We start from the raw sequence: 22942 nt of genomic DNA on the forward strand, positions 1-22942 counted from the left end.
AAACTTGCGTCGGTGTACAGACGGAAGGGGGCCTTGAAATCCGCATATGCCAGGACAGGAGCCTGGAGGAGAACACCCTTAAGTTTGTCAAATGCCACCTGACAGTCCAATGTCCAAGTGACTGCTGCAGTTTTCTTCCCCCCTGTACCCTGAAGCAGGTTATTCAGCGGTAACGCGATCTTAGAGAATCCAGAAATGAACCGTCTATAATATCCCACAAACCCCAAGAAGGAGCGGACATCCCTCACTGTGGTGGGAACAGGCCATTCTCGCACAGCTGAGGTCTTCTCTGGGTCCACAGCCACTCCCTCCTTGCTTACGACATGGCCAAGGTATGTCACCTCCCGTCGGAAGAGACGGCACTTCTGCGGTTGCAACTTCAGACCACGATGATGAAGTCGCTCGAAGACTTGTTCCAGGTGGGCCAGATGGCTGTCAAAGTCAGGGGAATAAATTATGACATCATCAAGGTAGATCAACAGGAAGTCGTGGACTCGATCTCCCAGACACCTTTGCATGAGGCGCTGGAAGGTAGCCGGTGCATTACACAGTACGAATGGCATCCTCTCCCACTGGTACAGGCCCATGGGTGTTACAAAGGCAGTCTTCTCCTTGTCACGTGGGTCGACCTCCACTTGCCAGTAACCACTGGCCAGGTCCAGAGTCGAGTACCAGGCGGCTTTCTTTAGTCCCATCAGGGATTCCTCAATCCGAGGGAGGGGGAATGCATCTTTGTGTGTCACAGCGTTGAGTTTCCTGTAATCGACACAGAACCGCCAAGTGCCATCCTTCTTTTTCACAAGGACGACGGGGGCAGCCCAGGGACTGGAACTCCCTGTGACTATTCCGCTGGCCAGCATTCCCTGGAGCAGGGTGCGCAGTTCTGTGTACAGGCTCGGGGGGACAGGCCTGTAACGTTCCCGTATTGGGGGGGCATCACCTGTCGGGATCTGGTGAGTCACTGCACTGGTCTGACCGTAGTCTTCCTCGTGGGCAGCAAAGACACAGGTCCATCTTTGGAGCAGGTCAGCCAATCTGTCTTGCTGGCTTGTGGTCAACCCCTCCCCCTGTAGAGAAATGGCAGGGTGATCGTCAGTGTGGTCTGTGTACACAGGGCATACATCAACCTCAATTTCTGAGCCACCTTTAGGCCGTAGGATCAGCTGCTTCTGGTCTTGGACATCAGCCGGGTCGATCTGAGTGACTTGGGCCAGGGACTTACGGGAGGGTAGTTCAACAGGATAGGGGTGCAGGTTCACTATGCGGAGGGGCAGCTTGCCCGCCTTCATCTGCACCACCGCTCGGCCAACCCTCCATTCTCTTGTCTCGCCCCCCAAGTCCTCCACCACCACACAGCAATTCGGGTGGCCAAGGGCCTGTGGCACAGATGCCCACAGCATCATCTCAGTCTCAGGGGGTAACAGGATGGGCGTTGGGGGATGCAGTCGCGCCGTTCCCTGGAAGTCTATGGTAGGACTGATAGCCTGCACCCGTTGGCACACCTGGAAGGCCTTCTCCCATGCCTGGCCAGCGCGCTGCGGGACGGTTGATTTAAATGCTGCCAAGCCAGGGTGGCCATCCTGGAAAAGGGCTTCCCAGCAGTGATTGATCACGTTCATCCCTAGGATTCCATAATCCGACTGCAGGCAGTCATCTGCTACTAACAGGACCCCCTTTTTAGGCACTATAACCCCCCCTATCTGAAAGTCCAAAATGGCATAGCCCATGTACGGCAGCTTCAGCCCATTTGCAGCTTTAAGAGTCAGCCAGGGTATCTCCCCAGCTTCATGGATGGGCTCTTGTTGCACATACCTCCGAAACAAAGACTGGCTAAATAAAGTCACTTGTGAGCCAGTGTCGAGGATGCAGGGGATATTTCTCCCTTGCACCGTGACCTCAACCTCAGGGCACTGTCCAATCAATGCGGGCTTGAGGGGGGATTCTGTCTGGGTCCCCTCCTCGGCCACCTGCCCGACGGCAGCCGAGGCAGTCAAAAACCCTGGGATGGGGCTTGCTGTTGTGGGCAGTCCCGCTGCATATGTCCAGGCTGGTTGCAGCGCAGACAGATCGGTCGCCCCTGGTCGTCCCACCTCAGAGCTCTGTCTCGCCGTCGTGGTGGAAGTGGGTCTCTGGCCTCCCAACGACCACGATTCCTGGAAGCCCGTGGGTCTGCCTGCGATTGGGGTGCCTGGCTCTCCCGAAACTGCTGTCGAATTTCTCCCAGGATGCCCTCCTTGAGTGTGGACATCTGATCCTTCATTTCCGCCAACACCTCCGCCTTCAGAGCCTCCCGCATCTGCTGCCATTCGTCCGGGGTCTTACCTTTTGGGGGAGTAGGGGCAGGCACATAGGCCCGTCTGGTGCTGGCCTCTTCAGCATGTTGGTTCTGCTCCTGCTCCACAGCCTTGGCCTCCTTGCAAACATCCGAGAACGTCAGAGTGGCATTTCTTCGTATAAGCTTTTGGAGCTCTGTCTGCAGGGGTCCTGGCCGAAGCCCTGCTACCAGCTGGGACTGCAACATCTCATCATCGTCATCACCTTCCTCCTTGCTCCGCCACCTGGCAAGACACTCACGGAGTCGCAAGATAAATGCCCCTACCTCCTCCCCAGCTTGTTGCCTGCAGGTGAAAAAACGGGCCCGCAGCTGGACTACTGTGACTTGTACCCCATATACATCATCTAGGGCCTTAAATATCTTTACTGGACTATCCCGATCACCAGCAGTGAGTAGCAAGATCTCCCGCCTTGCTTCTCCTTCAAGGGCATTTAACACAAAATCGACCTGCTGAGCTTGGTTAAGATTTTGGGCCCGGATCAACGTTTCAATTTGGTTTTGCCAATCTTTTAAATTTGCCTGTTTGTCCTTGTCTCCAAATTTAGGCACCCAGGGCCCACCCAAAAACCATGGCATCATAACACATTCTGAGTTTCTCTAACACCTGCATCAGGCGGTGGATCCTGTTCTGACATGTTGTCTGTGTTAAGATGGATCCTGCTCGACTACGCCAAAATGTCGTGCCGAGGGGCTAATTTCCCCCACAATAATTGAACCAGATCCACCAATACACAGGCAACACACCACTAGATTTTATAAAGTTTATTTTAGTCAGTAAACATCAATACAGGACTGTAACAAGGCAGGCAGATGTAATAGGGCTTCACCAGCCAGTCGCCACCCCCCCCACTGACAGCTTAAGGCCTCAGAATCAAAACCTGCCCAGTGTATAATTTCATGCAGACCCACAGCATAATAAATAACCACACAGCATCAAAATGTTTCCTCATAAGTTAAACACCTCAAAACCCACATCAACTTGTCAAGCCCAGGATATCATAGTGAATTCACTCCACATCAAAAAGGGGCAGGAAATGCTATTAGCCTAAGGTCAACAGGTGGCAGCAAATCAGTTCTGGATATCCCAGCCCGGCCCTGAACAGTCCAACACAATAAAAGTCCGTACTGGTCGGCGGCCCCTGCCGACCAGTAAATAAAAGTCCAAATATAGCGCACAAGGGAAGACACCAACCCACTATCCAATCGCCTGCTGGTATCGGCAGTCCGGGGGAACTAGATCCGTGACGTCGCGTTAATCCTGTGGAGTTGTGCAGTTCGGAACGCCGCGAACACGCCCTCGGTGCTGCAGCAGCGCAGTGGCTGTTAGGTCCGCCTCCACTGGAAGAATAACAACAAGCAGCTCAGTACGTGACTATATGGAATAGATCACGCAGACATTGACTAGCAAAGAGTTAACAGGCTGGAACTAGAACTTCCCTCTCCAAGAAGAGTTGAGAGCGTAGCAAAAGCAGATCATCCGACGTTCGTCTCCACACTCCACTTCCTGGTTGTAGTTCTCGTCCGATGCAGGTCTCCCAGCTGGCGTTGGCAGCTCGCTGAAAACACAGAACAATCAGAGCACTGTTCGCCACAATCACAGCAGCTATAGTATCGACACCCGTCGGGATGGAGCTTTCAGACGTCCCTTAATAAAACACTTAGCTTGCGTTGTACTGGATCATCCCTCGGCGTCAGTCGCTCCGCCACCGTCCCGGGCCGCTTCCGTGTTGTGATCTTCCCCCTTCTCCAGGACTCTCCGGTCTTTCCCCGAATCTCTCGACTGTCTGTCAATCCCTCCTTTTATACAGACAAACACCCAATCCCCACCCTGCGTTCGTTCTGGCCTCAATTAGTTCATTTGGAGTCAATTGCCAGTCAATCAGCTGCGAGTCTCTCTTGCAGCCACCGTAATGACATTCGTCATGAATCCCATCTACAGTCCACAACACATACACAGCCTATACAGACAGGTGAGGGCAAGCAGATGTACACATACAAGCATACACATATTTATATACATCCAGATATACATACTTATACACATATCTATATACAGGGCACTTGACATATACTCAGTATATCTATGTTTATTCCTGCCGTGTCTCGCCTTAAGTGGAGTATAAAGGCTATGTCGCTGCTTATTGTGTCAAGGACGGGCTTTGATAGGCACTGTAACCCAGGGCTGGACTGGGACCAAAAAACGGCCCGGGCATTTTTGGCCATAGTGGCCCACCATGATAATTTACACGATAAAACATATGTGCACACTATTTTGTTTGTAAAAAATATTTAAGTAAACCGCAGTAGCCTGCATGGAAGCGAGTAGGCTAGCCTACCCTTGCTAAAAATATATTAATTATTATTATTCTCTCTCTCTCTCACTCACTCACTCACTCACTCACTCACTCACTCACTCACTCACTCACTCACACACACACACACACACGCACACACACAACCAGGCACCCACTAGAGTGACCTTTAAACCAGCAAGGATGAGGTTTTGCACAAAACTCATATGCTATTAAATGCTTCACTAAATAAAACCTGCTATAATTTATGTTGAGCATTTGCATAGTTTTAGCCAACAATTCACCTTGATACTATTTAGTGAAGATGTATAGGCTACACATCCCAAAACATTTTCATTGTTAATTCCATGGGCTATCATCATTCCTGTTTCATTCCATGCGTCTGACTGCATGTCTGTGTGTATGGGTGTCTGCTTGTCTGCGCAAAGAAATTTGATAGTTTGCTTGTTGTACTGCGTCAAGATTGACAACAATTTCGACCAATCGTGACTGTCTTAAGATTTCAGAAGGTTGATGGCGAGCCGACAACTCGTTAACTTGATGGGTATCGCAATTCAAATGCATGCGAGAGGGGTAGGCCTACACGGAAACCACACAAAAAGACGCGCTCACACTATAAAACGTTGTTTTGCTAAACTGGGTGCTGAATCCTACATAGTAGGCAGGTTAATACATCTAAAAGAAGCAAGGGGAGGCAGCAGCCGCCGATTTCAAACTTTTAATTGTTCGTTGTGCGCCCAAAAAGTTCAGCCAACATTTCGGCTACTTTACCTGGCTCACAGTAGCTATTCTGACCTCCTCCTCAATCTGTCCCTCCCTGCTGGGTCACGTCTCTCACCTCTTCCTCCTCCTCCGAATCAATTTGAATAGCTACTCCTTCCTCTGTGTAACTACTCTGTTGCACACTCGCATGTGCCTCTCTGAAGCCTGTGCACTAGGTGCTGCTTCGGCACTGCTGCTATGTCGACGGCCCTGTTTGAACTTGTGGTGGCAAACATTTCTTTAATTTTAGCACATTTTTGCTGCATCCACTTGTAGGCTTTTGCCTTTTATCTCGCAACTTCTCTGCGCCCCCCTTGCGCTTTTGTGGTTTGTCTTCGTACATTTTCATATACGGACGGTCTCAAACTCCGGTAGAACTCCAGTCAAGAGAGAGATGAGGCCGGGAGGGAGACAGGGAGGGGCCTGAGATTTCATTGGACTAGCCCAATGTCCATTGAGGCAGTCAACCAATGGGCCGCGATTCGCTACCCTTGTGGCCGTACGCTATATAAATAAGCCTAATATTTGTTTTATTGTTATTAAATTGACAGCCTCGGCCAAAATATATGCGTCGGCCCACCGGGCATTGCCCGGTATGCCCTATGGCCAGTCCATGCCTGCTGTAACCTGAAGTGACAGCTTACTACTCAGGCAGCCATGGGGTCAGACCTAGTTTTGTCGGTCAAAGTTTTTTTGGTACTTTGGGGTTAACTTTAACCATTTTCTGAGGCTGTTGAAAACGCACCAAATCACACAAAGTGGTCGTTTGGGGTGTCGTGGGTTGTAATAAAGGTTGTCGACGATCAAATTGACTACTTTTTTCATTCGTTTTAAGAGTTTAAAAGAAGAATATCTAGTTTTCTTGCCAATCGCGCTCATAGTAGCCTATCCGCTGACGTGGGGTCCTGTAGCAACACAGTAGGCTACAGTATGAGGCTGCTGAGCCTGTCTTGTTGGCGGTGGCCTGTTGGAGGGATTGTAAGAAAAGTTGTAATTGTCAAATCGACTCGTTCTTTTTTATTTCTTCATCTGAAGAGGAGGAGAAGAAGGATTGGCAGCGATTGTGGCCGGGGCAAAAGTATAGTGTGGAGAAACCAGGTCCGCAGAGGTACGGCTCGCCAGCACCTGGGCTACCTTGTTGAGTTTATTATGTGGTGTCAAACCGCAAGGACGCCAAATTTGCCAAATTCTACCCTCCTGCTTGAATCAGACCGTCATCCGCACACATTTTTTCATACCTTGTTGAGTTTCTATGGCATCAAAGCCACAAGGATGTTTTTGACAGTATGTTGGCAGCAATTGCTAAATTCTATCCTCCTGCTTAATAAAGTACACCACCTCACAACCATAACCACATAACCACAACCACATTAACAACACTGTTAATAAATAAATAAATATTTCTCTTTCTGTGTACTTCTTAGCATTTTATAGGGCTACTGTAGCTACCTATAGTGCTGCGGCGAAACCCAAGCTAGAAGAAAACCAAAAACTCTCCTCTTAAACTCTTCAAATTAGTTTTAAAAGTAGTCAATTTGATTGTTGACACCCTTTATTACACGCTACGACACCCAAAACGACCAAATTGTGTGATTTGATGCACGTTTTAAACGGCCTCAAAAATGGTTACAGTTAAACCGGCACAATCGTAACACTTTTTTACTTTCTCAGTTCAAACTAGCTTTACACAAAGACGATAGACTTGAGAGCTGTGAAACTTGACCAGCACAGAGTCATACATCTATACTCCATGAAAGTTCAAACAGAATGTAAAAAATATTTTATAGTTTGTTTATAATTTAACTGAACAGTGTCATGTACCTTTGTTACAACCTAGACGCAGCCATAAAAAGTGCGGTACAGTTGTAACGGTATATCGTCATGGTTGTAACAGTGCTAAAATCGTGTTAAAATCGTGCATCCAATAACATATATTAACACAAAACACTGCTGGTGTAAACAAAGAACATCTGTTTTCATATATAATCAACAAAAAAAGTCAAAATGTATGACTGTTAAAGCTAATTTATTGTATGAGTGATTAGCCATTGCAGACCGTATGATACGATGTTATGCTAGCTCAGAACAACCTTTAAATATGCTTATTTTGGTCATATCGACTTGATGAAACCTGTTAATATAGTTGATAAACTGCTTATCTCTTACATGTCTGAAGCATTTGGTCCAACACTGATATTTGAAGTTGCTGTGTTAACTTTAATTGAGGGTGATCGCGGCACAAAAATAATAATCCATAACTCGCAATCATAACTGCTCACGCATGCGCGATAAAATCAATTCATTTTGCCATAGAGACGGGTGTTACAACTAACCCGCACAGGTCATGTTTTTATTTTCATTTAATTGCATTTGCTGTGACTACCGGTATATAAATCAAATGGCACTCATGTTAACTTGAAACAGAGGGACTGACGATATGAATGGCATGTGATTGAAGTCTACACATTAAAATTTCGCGACGCAAACTTAAACAAACAGTTGCGGTTTAAAATTTAAAAAAAATCGCGATGCTTGAATTTGGCTCTTTTTTGCTTAATATCTCTGGTTGTATGTACAGTAGACCATTCGTATTTGGATGGCTATACGATTGTAGATAATTACTTGATATGAGTCTATTTACGTTACACCATATCTTGAGAAATAAACACTGTTACATTTGTACCGCTGTTAAAATTGTCCCAGTTCTCCCCTACCGTTTTTTTTTTTTGCAGAATCTAGTAGACTATGGGTACCTCTTTAAGATTTAAGAGGGTGCCCGGTGATATCCATTGGGCAATTTCGTATAGAGTATATTTCTTAAAGAGGTACACCTACTCTACTAGATTCTGCAACAAAAAAAAACTTTAACCGACAAAAGTGAAGTGTTCCTTTAAAGTTCTCATGAGCTTTTGGCAGACCAGACCAGTCACTAAGACATGGGGTCAGGTTGCAACCAACCGGGGTCAGACCTGGTTTTGTCGGTTAAAGTTTTTTTTTTTTTTTGCAGAATCTAGTAGACTAGGGGTACCTCTTTAAGATTTAAGATGGTGCCCGGTGATATACCTTGGGCAATTTTGTATATTAAGCCTTTCTTGTGTAGGCGGCTATGCTGCTATCACCCATGGGTGAGTTTCCTCTCTCACTCTGAGAACAAAATCTCCACTTCACAAGCATCTACATACACCAAACTTTTCAGTCTTATACCTAACCATGTTTAGAAGGTTTCTGCAGAGGGGTTTATTGATATATTATTCTTAGCCTGATTTACATGACATTTTATTCCAAAAAACATGGCGAAAATGGCTGGTATAGTATTTTCTGATTTACTGAATAACTAAACAAGATATCCATAATTCCCTCTCTAAAATACTTTTCATCTCTTATGTCAACAAAGTGAAAAGAAAATAGAAAAAAATTGAAACTGGCTTTATCCAATGTTCAGAATTGATCTTTTTAAGTTTATGCAAATGAGTGCATATTTAATTACATAATACCTAATTTGCATATTCAAACATTAAATTCCAGAAAACTTGTAATACATTTATTTTTCATATTGATCTAAGTAATCAACTGGTGAAGTTTCATAGCGATATCTGCTTGTTTATTTTTTTTACCCTATTCACCTGTAGTATATCCGCCTTATAGACAATACATTGGACAAGAAAGGCTTAATGTACGAAATTGCCCAAGGAATATCACCAGGCACCCTCTTAAATCTTAAAGAGGCACCCCTAGTCTACTAGATTCTGAAAAAAAAAAACTTTAACCGACAAAACCAGGTTCACCTAAATTATGGCATTTGGCTGCCGGACTGTAGTAAATTCCACGCAATATGGCGAAGCACAGCGTTCGCTGCATAGACAAACTCAGTATTAACGCTTCATCCAGCCCTGACTGTTGGCCTTGGCTAGCTTCATCAAGCTTTGCAAACTCAGCTGTATGTTGTTACAAGTACGTGCGAGTGCATTTGACCGGCATAAAATCGGCATGTCTCAGACTGACCGGCCGGTCGCCGGTCATGGCCGATCACGTGAAAATCGGCCGATTCCGGTCACCAGCCGATCGATCGGTGCATTTCTAAGCTTTACAGATCGACTATTTGTGTAATGTTACCAGCTGGTATGTACCTGTGCAGTATGCACATTAGATAAACCTCTCTCTCAGCACTTTAAAAGATGATATGAAGAGAGAGCTAGCACCCTATGCTTTTAGCTTTGATGCTAGCACACTTGACTCCCATTCTGAATTGCTTGGAGTTGCAGGTTTGATTCCAGGCCAGTACAGCGCTGATTTGTACAGTTAACACAATGCAGGTTACAGATGATCATGAAGAAAGCAGAGAATTTGGAATAATGGAGATACATTTCACTGTTAGCTGAGGAAACTAATGTTCTCTATTATTGTTGTTCCCAGTTACACTGCCTAAACCACTTCTCACACTTCAATCTGAAAGAAATTCATCTTGGGGTCAGCAAGTCCAGATGAGCTGCTCCATCTCCACTCAGTACCTGGGTGGGACATTCACCCTACAGCAGCTCTCTGGGTCCTATAGAGAGACAAAGGCAGCCTCAGGAACCTCTGCTGTTTTCACCATCCGTCAGGTGGACTTTGCCCATGGAGGATCCTACTACTGCCAGTATCAAACACGAGTGTCTGGTCGTGATTTCACCTCCTCTCGCAGTGATTCTGTCAGCTTCTCTGTGCAGGGTGAGATGTTGATGAAGTGCTGTGGCTTGTATCATGTATCACTTTTCAAGCTTCAATTTTTGCCATTTGTATCCAGCATAATTTTCATTGGCTGTTTAGCTGTAACCAGCTATTTGCTTTCCTTCAGCACTGCATTTTACTGGTATTGAATCTGCCAGGAATTTATAGTGCAGCCATTTCTGAGTAATAATGTGACTTGCAATGCTGAGTGAAATCTTAGTCAATCTATAGCGTGGATTTAGGTTTTTTTTCCACCAACATTTCTTGAATGTCACAAAGTTGACTTTGCTACATCTCTAAAAATTTCCTAGATTGAAAAGGACAATTCAGAGTACATGCAAAGCTTAGATACGAGTTGTAGAGTGTTGTTTTTCACATACTGTATGTCCTCAAGGTTACATGCTGCCACTCAGACATGCCACCACTACGACATGCTTCCATTTAGACATGCCTCTTTTTCGACATGCTGCTATTTAGACATGCTGCCAATCCGACACATTTTAGTACCCCCATTCCGACAGTTTACAAATCCTATTTTTTTCCAAGTCAATTTAACGGACCCTATGAGCCCGACGGATGCAAAGTGCGTCAAAAAACACACCCATTCTTCTCTGTTACATTGCTCCGTGATTATTAGTCACAGCGAGATGAGACCTATATTGCATGAAAGAGCAGAACCGGGGCTTTCCAACGAGACTAGACACGTGTCTGTACGATCAAGTATAAAGTATAAAATAAAATCATGAATTTAAATCAAAGTATATCATATTTACAGTCTATATTGCTCTGCGTTCACGCACACAGCCACTGCTCTCGCTTGGATTACTCCGGGACCAGGCATCGCACAGACATGACAAGCATATCAAATGAAAGAGGAGAAACAGAGCTTTCCGTTGATACCAAACACATCGATCCTTTTGTGTTATAAAAACAGACGAAGTGACAAACAAATAAGAATGTCATATAGCTTCGGCTCGCTACTTTCGTTTGATTTACCCGTGAAACGCCTGGTCAAAAATATATGACTTGCATGTCAGATAAAAGAGGAGAGCTAGAGCTATCCACAGATACCAAATACAACCTTCTAGGCCATAAACAAGACGAAGTGACAGCAAAATAATAACTGTAACATTAATAGCCTATTAATTACCTCATGTCGGAATGGCACGTTGTTTGAAAAAAAAGTGAAATACCGCCACTGCGACCATGAAAAAAAAAAATGTCGGAGTGGTGGGACTTTTTCCCATAAGGAGACATGCCTCCACTACGACAATTGGACGTCAATGTCGGAGTGCTGGTATGTCGGAATGAACGGCGGATACCTGTCCTCAATTCTTCATATCCCAGTTATACTGCCGAAACCAGTTCTCACCCTTCGAACGGAAAGAAATTCATCTTGGGGTCAGCAAGTCCAGATGAGCTGCTCCATCTCCACTCAGTACCTGGGTGGGACATTCACCCTACAGCAGCTCTCTGGGTCCTATAGAGAGACAAAGGCAGCCTCAGGAACCTCTGCTGTTTTCACCATCCGTCAGGTGGACTTTACCCATGGAGGATCCTACTACTGCCAGTATCAAACACGAGTGTCTGGTCGCGATTTCACCTCCTCTCACAGTGATTCTGTCAGCTTGTCTGTGCACGGTGAGATGTTGATGAATCGTGGTAGCTTATATCATGTATCACTTTTCAAGCTACATTGTTTGGCTTTTGTTTCCTGCAAGATATTTTCATATTCTGTTTAGCTGTAACCAGCTCTTTGCGTTTTCTTCAGCACTGCATTTTACTGGTATTCAACCTACCAGGAATTTATAGTGCAGCCATTTCTGAGTGATAATGTGACTTGCAATCCTGAGTGAAATCTTAGTCGATCTATAGCGTGGATTTAGTTTTTTTCCCCCACCAACATTTCTTGAATGTCACAAAGTTGACTTTGCTTTATCTCTAAAGATTTTCTATACAAGGACAATTTAGAGAATATACAAAGCTTAGATATGAGTTGTAGGGTGTTGTTTTTAAAAATACACTGTAAAAAAATTCCCTGTAAAATCACGGTATGCTACTGGCAGCTGTGGTTACCTGTAATCTACTGTTTTTTTACGGTAATTTTCCAGCTACAGTATAATACTGTTTAATGAATCACAGTACACTGCAATATTTACACAGTAGTAGTACCGTAAAGTTACAGTACTCTACAAAATGTACACAGTACTAGTACTGTTAAAATAACACTACTCTACAGCATTTTCACAGTACTTGTATCGCTTAATTTTTATATACACTGATAATAAGAGCAGCCCAAACAAGATGTCATTTAAAAGCTTTTTTATTAAATACAGTAAACAATATTAACATTTTAATTCATACAACTCACTTTCAATTCATACAACATCTGCACACCTATGATACATGAAAATGAACACCAGGCAGTGTAACTGGTGTGTGTGTGTTTGTGTGTGTGTGTGTGTGTGTGTGTGTGTGGACAGGATGAGAAAGCTTAGACACCCAAACCAGACTGGAGCCACTTGTGAATAACCTGTAACACAGATACATAAAATTTAGGGTTTTACAGCAGACAAAGGCATTTATGTATGTTGATATTTACCTTCACTACATCCTGAACTGGTAACACCAGTTACAGAAGCATATGGCTATTTTATATTATTAATGTGTGGACCAAAAGTCAAATAAATTAAATGTAAAACTGTATAGCTTACTTTACTTGGGTGGCAGGACAGAATGAGAAAGCGTAGACACCCAAACCAGACTGGAGCCACTTGTGAATAACCTGTAACACAGATACATAAATGTACATTTCAGAGAGCTTTTGAGGTAGAAGGTGGGTTTTATTACAGCAGACAAAGGCATTTATGCATGTTGACATTAACCTTCACTACATCCTGAACTGGTAACACCAGCTACAGAGGCATATGGTTATTTTTTATTATTAATGTTTAGACCAAAAGTGAAATAAATCAAATGTAAAACTGTATAGCTTACTTTACTTGGGTGGCAGGACAGGGTGAGAAAGCGTAGACCCCCAAACCAGACTGGAGCCACTTGTGAATAACCTGCAACGCAGATACATAAATGTACATTTCATTAGAGAGCTTTTGAGGTAGAAGGTGGGTTTTATTACAGCAGACAAAGGCATTTATGCATGTTGACATTTACCTTCACTACATCCTGAACTGGTAACACCAGTTACAGAGGCATATGGTTAATTTTATTATTAATGTTTAGACCACCAGTTACAGAGGCATATGGTTATTTTTTATTATTAATGTTTAAAACAAAAGTCAAATAAATCAAATGTAAAACTGTATAGCTTACTTTACTTGGGTGGCAGGACAGGATGAGAAAGTGTAGACCCCCAAACCAGACTGGAGCCACTTGTGAATAACCTGTAACGCAGATACATAAATGTACATTTCATTAGAGAGCTTTTGAGGTAGAAGGTGGGTTTTATTACAGCAGACAAAGGCATTTATGCATGTTGACATTTACCTCCACTTCGTCCTGAACTAACACCAGTTACAGAGGCATATGGTTATTTTTATTTTTATTATTAATGTGTGGACCAAAAGACAAATAAATCAAATGCAAAACTGTAGCAGCTATAGCTTACTTGGGTGGCAGGACAGGATGAGAAAGCGTAGACCCCCAAACCAGACTGGAGCCACTTGTGAACCTGTAACGCAGATACATAATGTACATTTCATTAGAGAGCTTTTGAGGTAGAAGTAAGGGTTTTATTACAGCAGAAAAATGCATTTATGCATGTTGACATTTACCTCCACTTCGTCCTGAACTGGTAACTTAACGCTATCGTTAGCTAGCTAACAGCTAGCTAACAAGCTAACGCTAACTAACAAGCTAACGCAAGCCAACTTTTGTTGTTCACAGGCAAACACATTCCCAGCAAGCAAGCCCGCGCGGGCCCCTTGTAGGCTCACTGTGGGCTGCCGCTGGGGCCCCTAGCGGGCTGCCCACGGTGGGCCCCTGAGGGCTTGCTCATCGGCAAAGCGCTGGGCCCGCAGTGCTGGCCCCGCAGGGGCAGCCCTCACTTAGCCCTAATAGCCCTAACTAGGCCCGCACAGGCCCCTATGGGCTGCCCTCATCTAGCCCTAAGCCCTCTCTAGGCCCACGCTCAAAAGCGTGGGCCCTGTAATGGCCACGCATGGGCAGCCCACATTGCCCTCTCTAGGCCCATACTCAGCATTGTTATTGTTTTTCCCCTCCATGTTTGTATTTTATTTCTTTTAAAGTTTATTCATTCATCTTTGTTAAACACATTGAACTGCCTCTGTGTATGAAATGTGCTATATAAGTAAACTTGCCTTGCATAACTGTTCAAAAGAAAATTACAATAGTCCAGAATTCAAAGAAATGTAAGTTTATTGTGTTAATATACACACTATATCTCTAAACATTTAATATGAAAATCACCTGAGACAAGTATTAGCTTTAAAATATAAATAAATACATATGAAACCTTCAATATTAAATCACTTTAATGGTCATGAAATATATACAGTGCCCTCCATAAGTATTTGAACATATGCTAAAGTTGCCTAAAAAGAGGAAAATAAAATCATCTTTTGGAAATTGATCTTAAAGGGATATTCCGCCATTTTTGAAAATACGCTCATTTTCCACCTCCCCTCGAGCAAAACAATCGATATTTACCTTGTTCCCGTTCATCCAGCCATTCTGTGAGTCTGGCGATACAACTTTTAGCTTCAGCCTAGCATAGATCATTGAATCGGATTAGACCATTAGCTTCTCGCCTGCTACAGGGCCGGCCCTAGCCCATTGGCTGCCCAATAGGCCAGTCAATCTAGTGTTTGACCCATGACTAATTGGAATAGTAATCATTCCAAGATTTTTGTGATCCCTAGGTATATCTAATTAACATATAACAAATCTACCCATTTATATTTAGTGGAACATACTTTTTTCAAGGTCAAAGGTAGCAATTTCCAATGCATTTTGCCATTGGGATTTACTAGTGAAATGGGTAAAATTTTAAACTATAGATATCAAATTGAAACTTTCACAGTTGTTTACTCACATTATGACAAAGATTTTTTGTATTGCAAATTGTCTGAAATGTTATGTTTAGAAATGCAAATGAGACCAGTTTTACCTAAATATGCAATAATTTGCATATATTTCTAGAAAACTAAATCTGAACAATAGGTACAGTCAGCTTCAAAATAATTGCTGCATTTTGCTACTATATTGGATACCAAAAGCCTATGCAAAGGGAATATTAGATATTACTTCATATCACCTCAGAAATGAGGAAATCAAGTCAAGCCAAAATCAATGCGTTTCAATGGAAGTACATTATACAAATGATTGTCAATGATATGGTATGATGGAAGTATCTCAGTGCATGCAACTCACTTGATATGTTGTCTAAAGGTCAATATCTTCCTTATGTGACTTGGCATGCATTGAGATACTTCCATCATACCATATCATTGACAATCATTTGTTCTATAATGTACTTCCATTGAAACGCATTGATTTTGACTTGACTTGATTTCCTCATTTCTGAGGTGATATGAAGTAATATCTAATATTCCCTTTGCATAGGCTTTTGGTATCCAATATAGAAGCAAAATGCAGCAATTATTTTGAAGCTGACTGTACCTATTGTTCAGATTTAGTTTTCTAGAAATATATGCAAATTATTGCATATTTAGGTAAAACTGGTCTCATTTGCATATATAAACATCACATTTCAGAAAACTTGCAATACAAAAAATATTAGCCTTAATGTGAGTAAACAACTGTGAAAGTTTCAATTTGATATCTATAGTTTAACATTTTACCCATTTCACCTGTAGTAAATCCCAATAGCAAAATGCATGGGAAATTGCTACCTTTGACCTTGAATAAAAGTATGTTCCACTAAATATAAATGGGTAGATTTTTAATATGTGATGCAGGAGGGTTTAAGGATCAATAAAAAGTATGAACCATTACTATTGCAATTAGTTTAAGTTTTGGCCCTTTTTTGAGCTAGATTGACTGGCCTATTACAGTAAAGGAGATTCAATAAGTCAAAACACAAGAGGGTCATTCCACGTCAAATCAACCAGAGCGCACGCACTTGCGTCTCAAAAAAATCTGAAAAAAAAATACCATTTGTACCTATGTTACCCAGGAGACACTCTGTAAAATGTTTTTGTGCTAAGATCAATACTTTCCAAGTTAGACAGTTTTACGGGGGGAGGGGGGTGTCAATTTTGCTCTGCCTCTTTTGTTTGTCAAAGTTCATAAGCTCATTGCTCAAGAACTAGAATTTGTAGGAGGCTCAAATTTTGGAGGCTGGTGCATAAATTGGAATAGCATGCAGTAAAATCACCACGAGTGGTCTGGATCATCCTGGATGGTCATAGCAGTCCCTCAAAGTTGATCAACATTTTATTGGAGTTCTTGGCTGGGCTCTGTTTAGACTTACAGAAGACATATTTTGATATGTGCTGTTGATTTTTTCCCCCTTTTTGAGATCAGTAGAAACACTCTCAGAAAAAGAAGAAAGAAATTCCATCAGGGACTGAACAGCAGACCTCACAAGTTTGAAAAATAATGTTGGATCTCATATTCAGAGCACCCTAACACTTGGTGGGAATATACAACGATTTTTAAAATATTTTTTTCTTTAATCTGCATTACCTCTTCTTTTTAAAAACACCAATTTGGAAAACTTCCGGTTTGGCCATGAGAGGATAGGCAGCAAGAAAGCCATGCTCCCATCGTAACTTTTTTTATAACTTATAGTAACGCCAAAATAAGGTACATTTCAGTGTAAATACTTGTCGCCTGTTGCATAACGTCTTTTTGCATCGAAATATATGCACAATATCGACTGTCTATATGAGTAAACGAAGAACAACCACAACTAGTGCTACGCCTAAGACCACTGCTGGGAAACTCGCCGCCATGGCTAGCAAGGCTCGTGAAGAAAGTTCAGAAGCTGTTTCCATGTCTCAACTTGTTGCGGAGCTTAGCAAACAACGAACATCGCTGATAGATGACATATCGGCTTTAATCAGAGACTCCATAGTCCCTCTTCAGGCATCTGTGAGTGCATTGACAGAGACTGTTACGAGCTTCCAGACTCGGCTAAACACCACTGAAGCTCTAGCAGGGGATAACTTTGCTGCCCTCAATACTGCGGAGAAGAAGATACAACATCTTGTAGAACAAAATGCGACCCTACTTGACCGCTTAGAAGATTTAGAAAACCGATCGCGTCGGGCTAATTTGAGAATATTAAACGTTCCAGAGGACAGCGAAAAGGGGGAGTCGACAGTGAAATTCATATCCAACATGTTAATGGAAGTCATGCCGGGTGTCTTTGATAAACCACCTGAACTGGAACGAGCACACCGCGCCCTTGCCCGAAAGCCTGCAGAAGGACAGCCACCCCGGCCTTTCGTCATTTGCTTTCACAAGTTTCAGGAGAAAGAGAAAGCTTTACAATGGGCCCGGTCGCACGATGTGCAGTTTAGTGGAACCAAACTTCGGATCTACCCCGATTTGACAGCAACTCTGGCAAAAAGACGGGCAGAATTCAAGGATGTCAAACAGCTGCTGTATCGGAAAAAAGTGCGTTTCAGTTTACTACATCCAGCACGACTTCGAGTGGAATTCGACAGACACACGTTCACCTTTACGTCTCCAATAGAGGCCCAGCAGTTCTACGATGACCGGATTGCTAAGTACCAACCTACTCTGGAGAGACAAGGAGACCAGAATGATGAGGACTAAACTGAACGCTGTGGTTTAATGAAAGCAACAAGGTGGACTGGGTAATTCGTAACTTGCATGGGCAGGCTAAGGTATGTAGGCTGTTTTATCAGCCAGTTTATGTAGACATGCCAGCTAAACTAATCTAGCCCAGGACTATTTTTGCCTTATTCTTGCCATAGTAGTTAAATTCAGAACGAATTAACCTAGTTGATGCAAAGTGGACTGATAAGGCTATGCCTTACTGCATTGGCAGATGCCTATGGGCGTGAACTTATTTTGATGGAGAGTGACCTGGGTATATTAATGTTAGGAAGGTCTATTGGAAGTTTAAGCATAGTGGGGCTGCGGTTCATCCATGTTCTGAGGGTGAACCTAGTGTTCTTTATTTGTTCTGTAATAGGGATAATGGGAAAATGCCATGTGTTTTATTGTTATTATTATTTTTATATTTATGTATCTCTTTGCACTACATTTTTTCTCAGGACTAGTTTACACATTGATATTGCAAACTTTGCTGTCTGCATCATGTATACAACCAATAGTATAGCCTATAATGACAAGTAAAACAGTTTCAGATGGGTCTGCAGTGCGTTTCGTTAGCTGGAATGTTAGAGGTATGAACGGGCCTGTAAAGAGAGCTAGAATATTTACTCATCTGAAAAGACTGAATACTGAGATGGCATTTCTACAAGAAACTCACCTGCGTTCTCAAGACCATAGCATGTTAAGGAAAACTTGGGTAGGACAGGTGTTCCATTCTAACTTTAGCAGCAGGGCAAGGGGAGCTGCCATATTAATCCACAAGAAAATTTTGTTTTCTGCTTCAGAAATCATTTCTGACAGCCAGGGGCGCTACATTATAGTAGTAGGTCATCTTTTCCACACCCCTGTGGTATTAGTTAGTGTGTATGCCCCTAACTGGGATGACCCAGACTTTTTCAAAAACATATTGACACTAATACCTAACTTGAACACACATCGTTTAGTGTTTGGTGGGGATATGAACTGTGTATTAGATACCACCCTGGACCGTTCAAATCCCAAAATTGCGCCAACATCAAGGATGTCCAGAGAATTATCCAATATGATGTCTAACTTGGGATGTACTGACCCATGGAGATTTTTCAATCCTAGTAAAAAAGAATTTTCCTGCTTTTCACATGTGCACCAGTCCTATTCTCGAATAGACTATTTTTTCATAGATAAAAGCCTTCTCTCTGATGTAAAAAAGATAGACTATTCTGCTATTGTTGAATCGGATCATGCACCTCTCATTCTTGAAATTAACTTTGCACTCAATTATTCTATTAAGCCAACTTGGAAATTGAATACATTATTACTTTCTGATGAAAACTTTTGTAAATATATATCAAAAGTAATAGATGACTTTCTATTAACCAACCAGACAGATTCGATATCCCCAGCATTATTGTGGGAAACCTTAAAGGCTGTTCTCAGAGGACATATCATATCATTTATGGCGTCAAGAAATAAACTGCGAAAACAAACACAAGAAACACTAATTAACAATATTTTGAAAATTGATCAGCAGTACTCTGTGACACCAACTCCAGAATTGTACAAAGAGAGGTTAAACTTGAAAACGCAATACGAGCTTTTATCTACAGAGAAGACAGAGCAAAACTTGCTACGGTCACGTGCGTTCTTCTATGAACATGGGGAGAAGGCAGGGCGCCTCCTGGCTCACCAGTTAAAGTGTAAGCTTGCATCCAAGCTTATTCCAACAATTAGAAATACTCAAAAGGAGCTGACAATAAACCCACAAGAAATTAACGACACATTTAGAGATTATTATTTAAAACTATACTCGTCAGAATTCCCCCAAGATATTTCTCATATGACAGAGTTCTTAGAAAGTCTTGACATCCCGTCAGTGTCACAAAATGATAAGGACATTTTGGAAAAACCTCTTGAAGCACAGGAAATAGAAAGCGCAATAAAGGGTATGCAAAGTGGGAAAACTCCTGGGCCGGACGGCTTTCCAGTAGAGTTTTATAAAAAATTTGTCTCACAACTAACACCTCTACTGCTGAATATGTTTAATTATTCTTTTGAACAGTCATGCCTGCCACAGAGCCTCACAGAAGCTCTTATAACAGTGTTGTTGAAGCCAGGCAAAGACGCATCGGACTGCGGCTCTTATAGGCCCATATCTTTATTGAACGTGGATGTCAAGATACTTTCAAAACTTTTAGCTGCCAGGATAAACAGTGTTATATCTGATATAATATCAGTGGACCAGACAGGCTTTGTTAGAGGCCGTCACTCTTTTGTTAATATTCGCAAGCTCTTACATGTTGTGCACTCTTCTGCATCTGGGGACACTCCAGAGGTGGTGCTGTCCCTAGATGCAGAGAAGGCGTTTGATAGAGTGGAATGGGGATATTTGTTTTCTGTATTAGAAAGGTTTGGATTTGGTCCAAAATTCATTTCATGGATTCAATTATTGTACTCCTCTCCAAAAGCTGCAGTAATTACAAATACAGTGCGGTCTAAATATTTCCCTTTATGTAGAGGAACACGCCAAGGCTGCCCTCTCAGCCCATTATTGTTCATTATAGCAATAGAACCCCTGGCAATAATGCTAAGAACTACACAATCCATACAGGGGATAAATAGAATGGGGGTGGACTTTAAAATCTCTCTGTATGCAGACGATCTTTTAATTTATTTAACTGACCCTATTACATGCACACCAATAATTTTGAACGTTTTAAATGACTTCAGTGGCTTCTCTGGATATAAAATAAATTACTCAAAAAGCATATGCTTCCCTATAAATGACAAGGCATTAAAGATCCAGGAGACAGACCTGCCCTTTTGTTTGTCCAAAACAGGATTTAAGTATCTAGGCATAAACGTGACCCCTTCTTTTTCTGAGTTATTTGAGGCTAACTTCTCTCCCATATTTGAGAAACTGAAGCTTGACCTCCAACGCTGGAACACTTTATATCTAACATTGGCAGGGAGAGTTAATTGTATAAAAATGAATGTGCTGCCTAGACTCTTGTATCTTTTTCAGAATTTACCCATTTTTCTCCCCAAGTCATTTTTTCGCTCAATAAATGGGCGGCTTTCTCACTTTTTATGGGGGGGCAAAACTTCTAGACTGCGTAGGACATTCCTGGAAAGACCAAGGCAGGAGGGTGGGCTAGCACTCCCAAACCTTTTAAGTTACTACTGGGCAGCAAATCTGCAAAAAATTGTCTATTGGTTCCAGACCCCTGGAACTGACTGGTGTAATGCCGAAGGAAAGAGTTGTAAACACTCATCACTTGCTGCTCTAGTTACCTCAAAACTCCCATTCTCTCCTACTTCCTTTTCCTCTAGTCCAGTAGTGACTTCTACTTTGAGGATATGGACACAGTTTAGGCAGACAGTTAACCTGCCTGGGTTGTCCATACATAGCCCAATCTGTGATAATCATCTGTTTCCCCCTGCAAAATTAGATGATTCCTTTAGACAGTGGCAACAACATGGCCTTATAACTTGCAAAGACTTTTTTATGAATAAAGTTTTTCCTAATTTCACTGATTTTGCAAATACGTTCTCCATCTCTAAAGCTAACTTCTTCCGATACCTTCAAATTCGTCATTTTATTCGATCTCTAATCCCATCATTCCCGCAAATACCCGAAAGGTCAGTCATGGATGATATACTTCATACTCCCCTGGCCTTTAGGGGCCAAATTTCCATTATATACAAGTATATCATGTCATCCCAAGAAACAACAATGAATACCATTAAAGCTAAATGGGTAGAAGAATTTGGCACTGATATATCTGACGCTGTCTGGGATAGGGCACAGAGTTGGGTGAATGGAACTTCTTCTTGTGCACGGTTGAACTTGATCCAGTTTAAAGTGCTCCATCGTATGCACTATAGTAAGGTGAAATTGGCCCAAATATACACTAATGTGGATGATATTTGCGATCGCTGTAGGATGGCCCGGGGAGATTTAACTCACATGTTTTGGGCATGTCCCAAGTTGGGACAGTTTTGGACATCAATATTTGAGATATTAAATGATGCCTTTGGCTTACGCTTGCAATCCAACCCTGTAACAGCTATATTTGGGGCACTGGGAGAGGATGTCGTAATGCCCAACCGTAGAGAGAGTGTCATAGCTTTTGCAACTCTTATAGCCCGAAGAAGGATACTCATAGAATGGAAATCAACAGCCCCTCCTAAGGCATCAGTGTGGCTTTCAGATGTTATGATGTTCTTAAAGCTGGAAAAGATTAAATACTGTCTAAGGGGATCCTCTAGAAAATTCTACAAAACCTGGGACCCTCTGCTGACTTATTTCGATAGGCTTACTGTACTCCCTTCTGACTGACAGACAGCACAAGTTGAGTAGCAAAGTCATGCAATTAGAATCCTGAACATTATAGTTTGTCCAAAGTAGACATTGGTTATTATCTTGTTATTATTATTATGATTATTTTTATTTATTTATTTTATTATTATTATTATTTATATTATTATTTATTTAGTTATTTTTGATTGTTAATGGTATTATTACTACATGTACATTACAATTCTATTCCATTATGTGGGTAATGTGTATATGTATATGTGTATGTATATGTATATTTGTTTAACATTGGCATGAATGTTTGTGTGGGTGGGATGGGGGGAAAAAGTAGAGGGAATTCAGAATTGTACTATTCTTTATTCAATGTTAAGACTCCTTTAAAACAATAAAAATACTTGACAAAAAAAAAAAAAAAAAACACCAATTTGACTTGTCTTATGCAAATGTTTCTTTTTCATTTCCCACCCTGAGCATGGACAAAATGCAAAATGCAATCTGTGACAATGAGATCCGAAAGTGTCCTGATTTGACACGGAATCAACCATGTGTTAAATTCTCATGAGGCAGACAGCCCCACATCATCACATACCCTTCACTTAACCTAAAGATTGGTATGGTGCTTCTTTTTTTTTTTTGTTTTCAATTAGCCTACTACCTGGTTTGATTTGCATTGAGCTCAATGAGCATGAAACCAGCTAATAGACTAACTGAAAAAACACC

At 42.2% G+C, this 22942-nt stretch overlaps 2 protein-coding genes and 1 long non-coding RNA gene across 6 annotated transcripts in view; 2 read left to right on the forward strand and 1 right to left on the reverse strand.

Moving 5' to 3' along the window:
* The window catches only part of LOC134076974 (deleted in malignant brain tumors 1 protein-like), a 330477-nt gene that overhangs the window by 32699 nt on the left and 274836 nt on the right, over positions 1-22942 (forward strand). The window lies entirely within an intron of this gene.
* LOC134076982 (leukocyte immunoglobulin-like receptor subfamily A member 2) overlaps positions 11505-22942 on the forward strand; it is a 69762-nt gene continuing 58324 nt past the window's right edge. The window contains exon 1 of the mRNA XM_062532309.1: positions 11505-11757. Coding sequence (XP_062388293.1) covers positions 11532-11757 — 226 coding nt within the window. The 5' untranslated portion in view covers positions 11505-11531. The remainder of the gene's footprint in view (positions 11758-22942) is intronic.
* LOC134076990 (uncharacterized) lies at positions 12424-12896 on the reverse strand. The gene is made up of 2 exons (XR_009938642.1): positions 12831-12896; positions 12424-12649 (listed from the first exon to the last, which is right to left on the reverse strand). It is a non-coding gene; the product is annotated as an uncharacterized LOC134076990 (long non-coding RNA).

Source organism: Sardina pilchardus, chromosome 3 (assembly GCF_963854185.1).
Source record: "Sardina pilchardus chromosome 3, fSarPil1.1, whole genome shotgun sequence".
Taxonomy (NCBI): Eukaryota; Metazoa; Chordata; class Actinopteri; order Clupeiformes; family Clupeidae; genus Sardina; species Sardina pilchardus.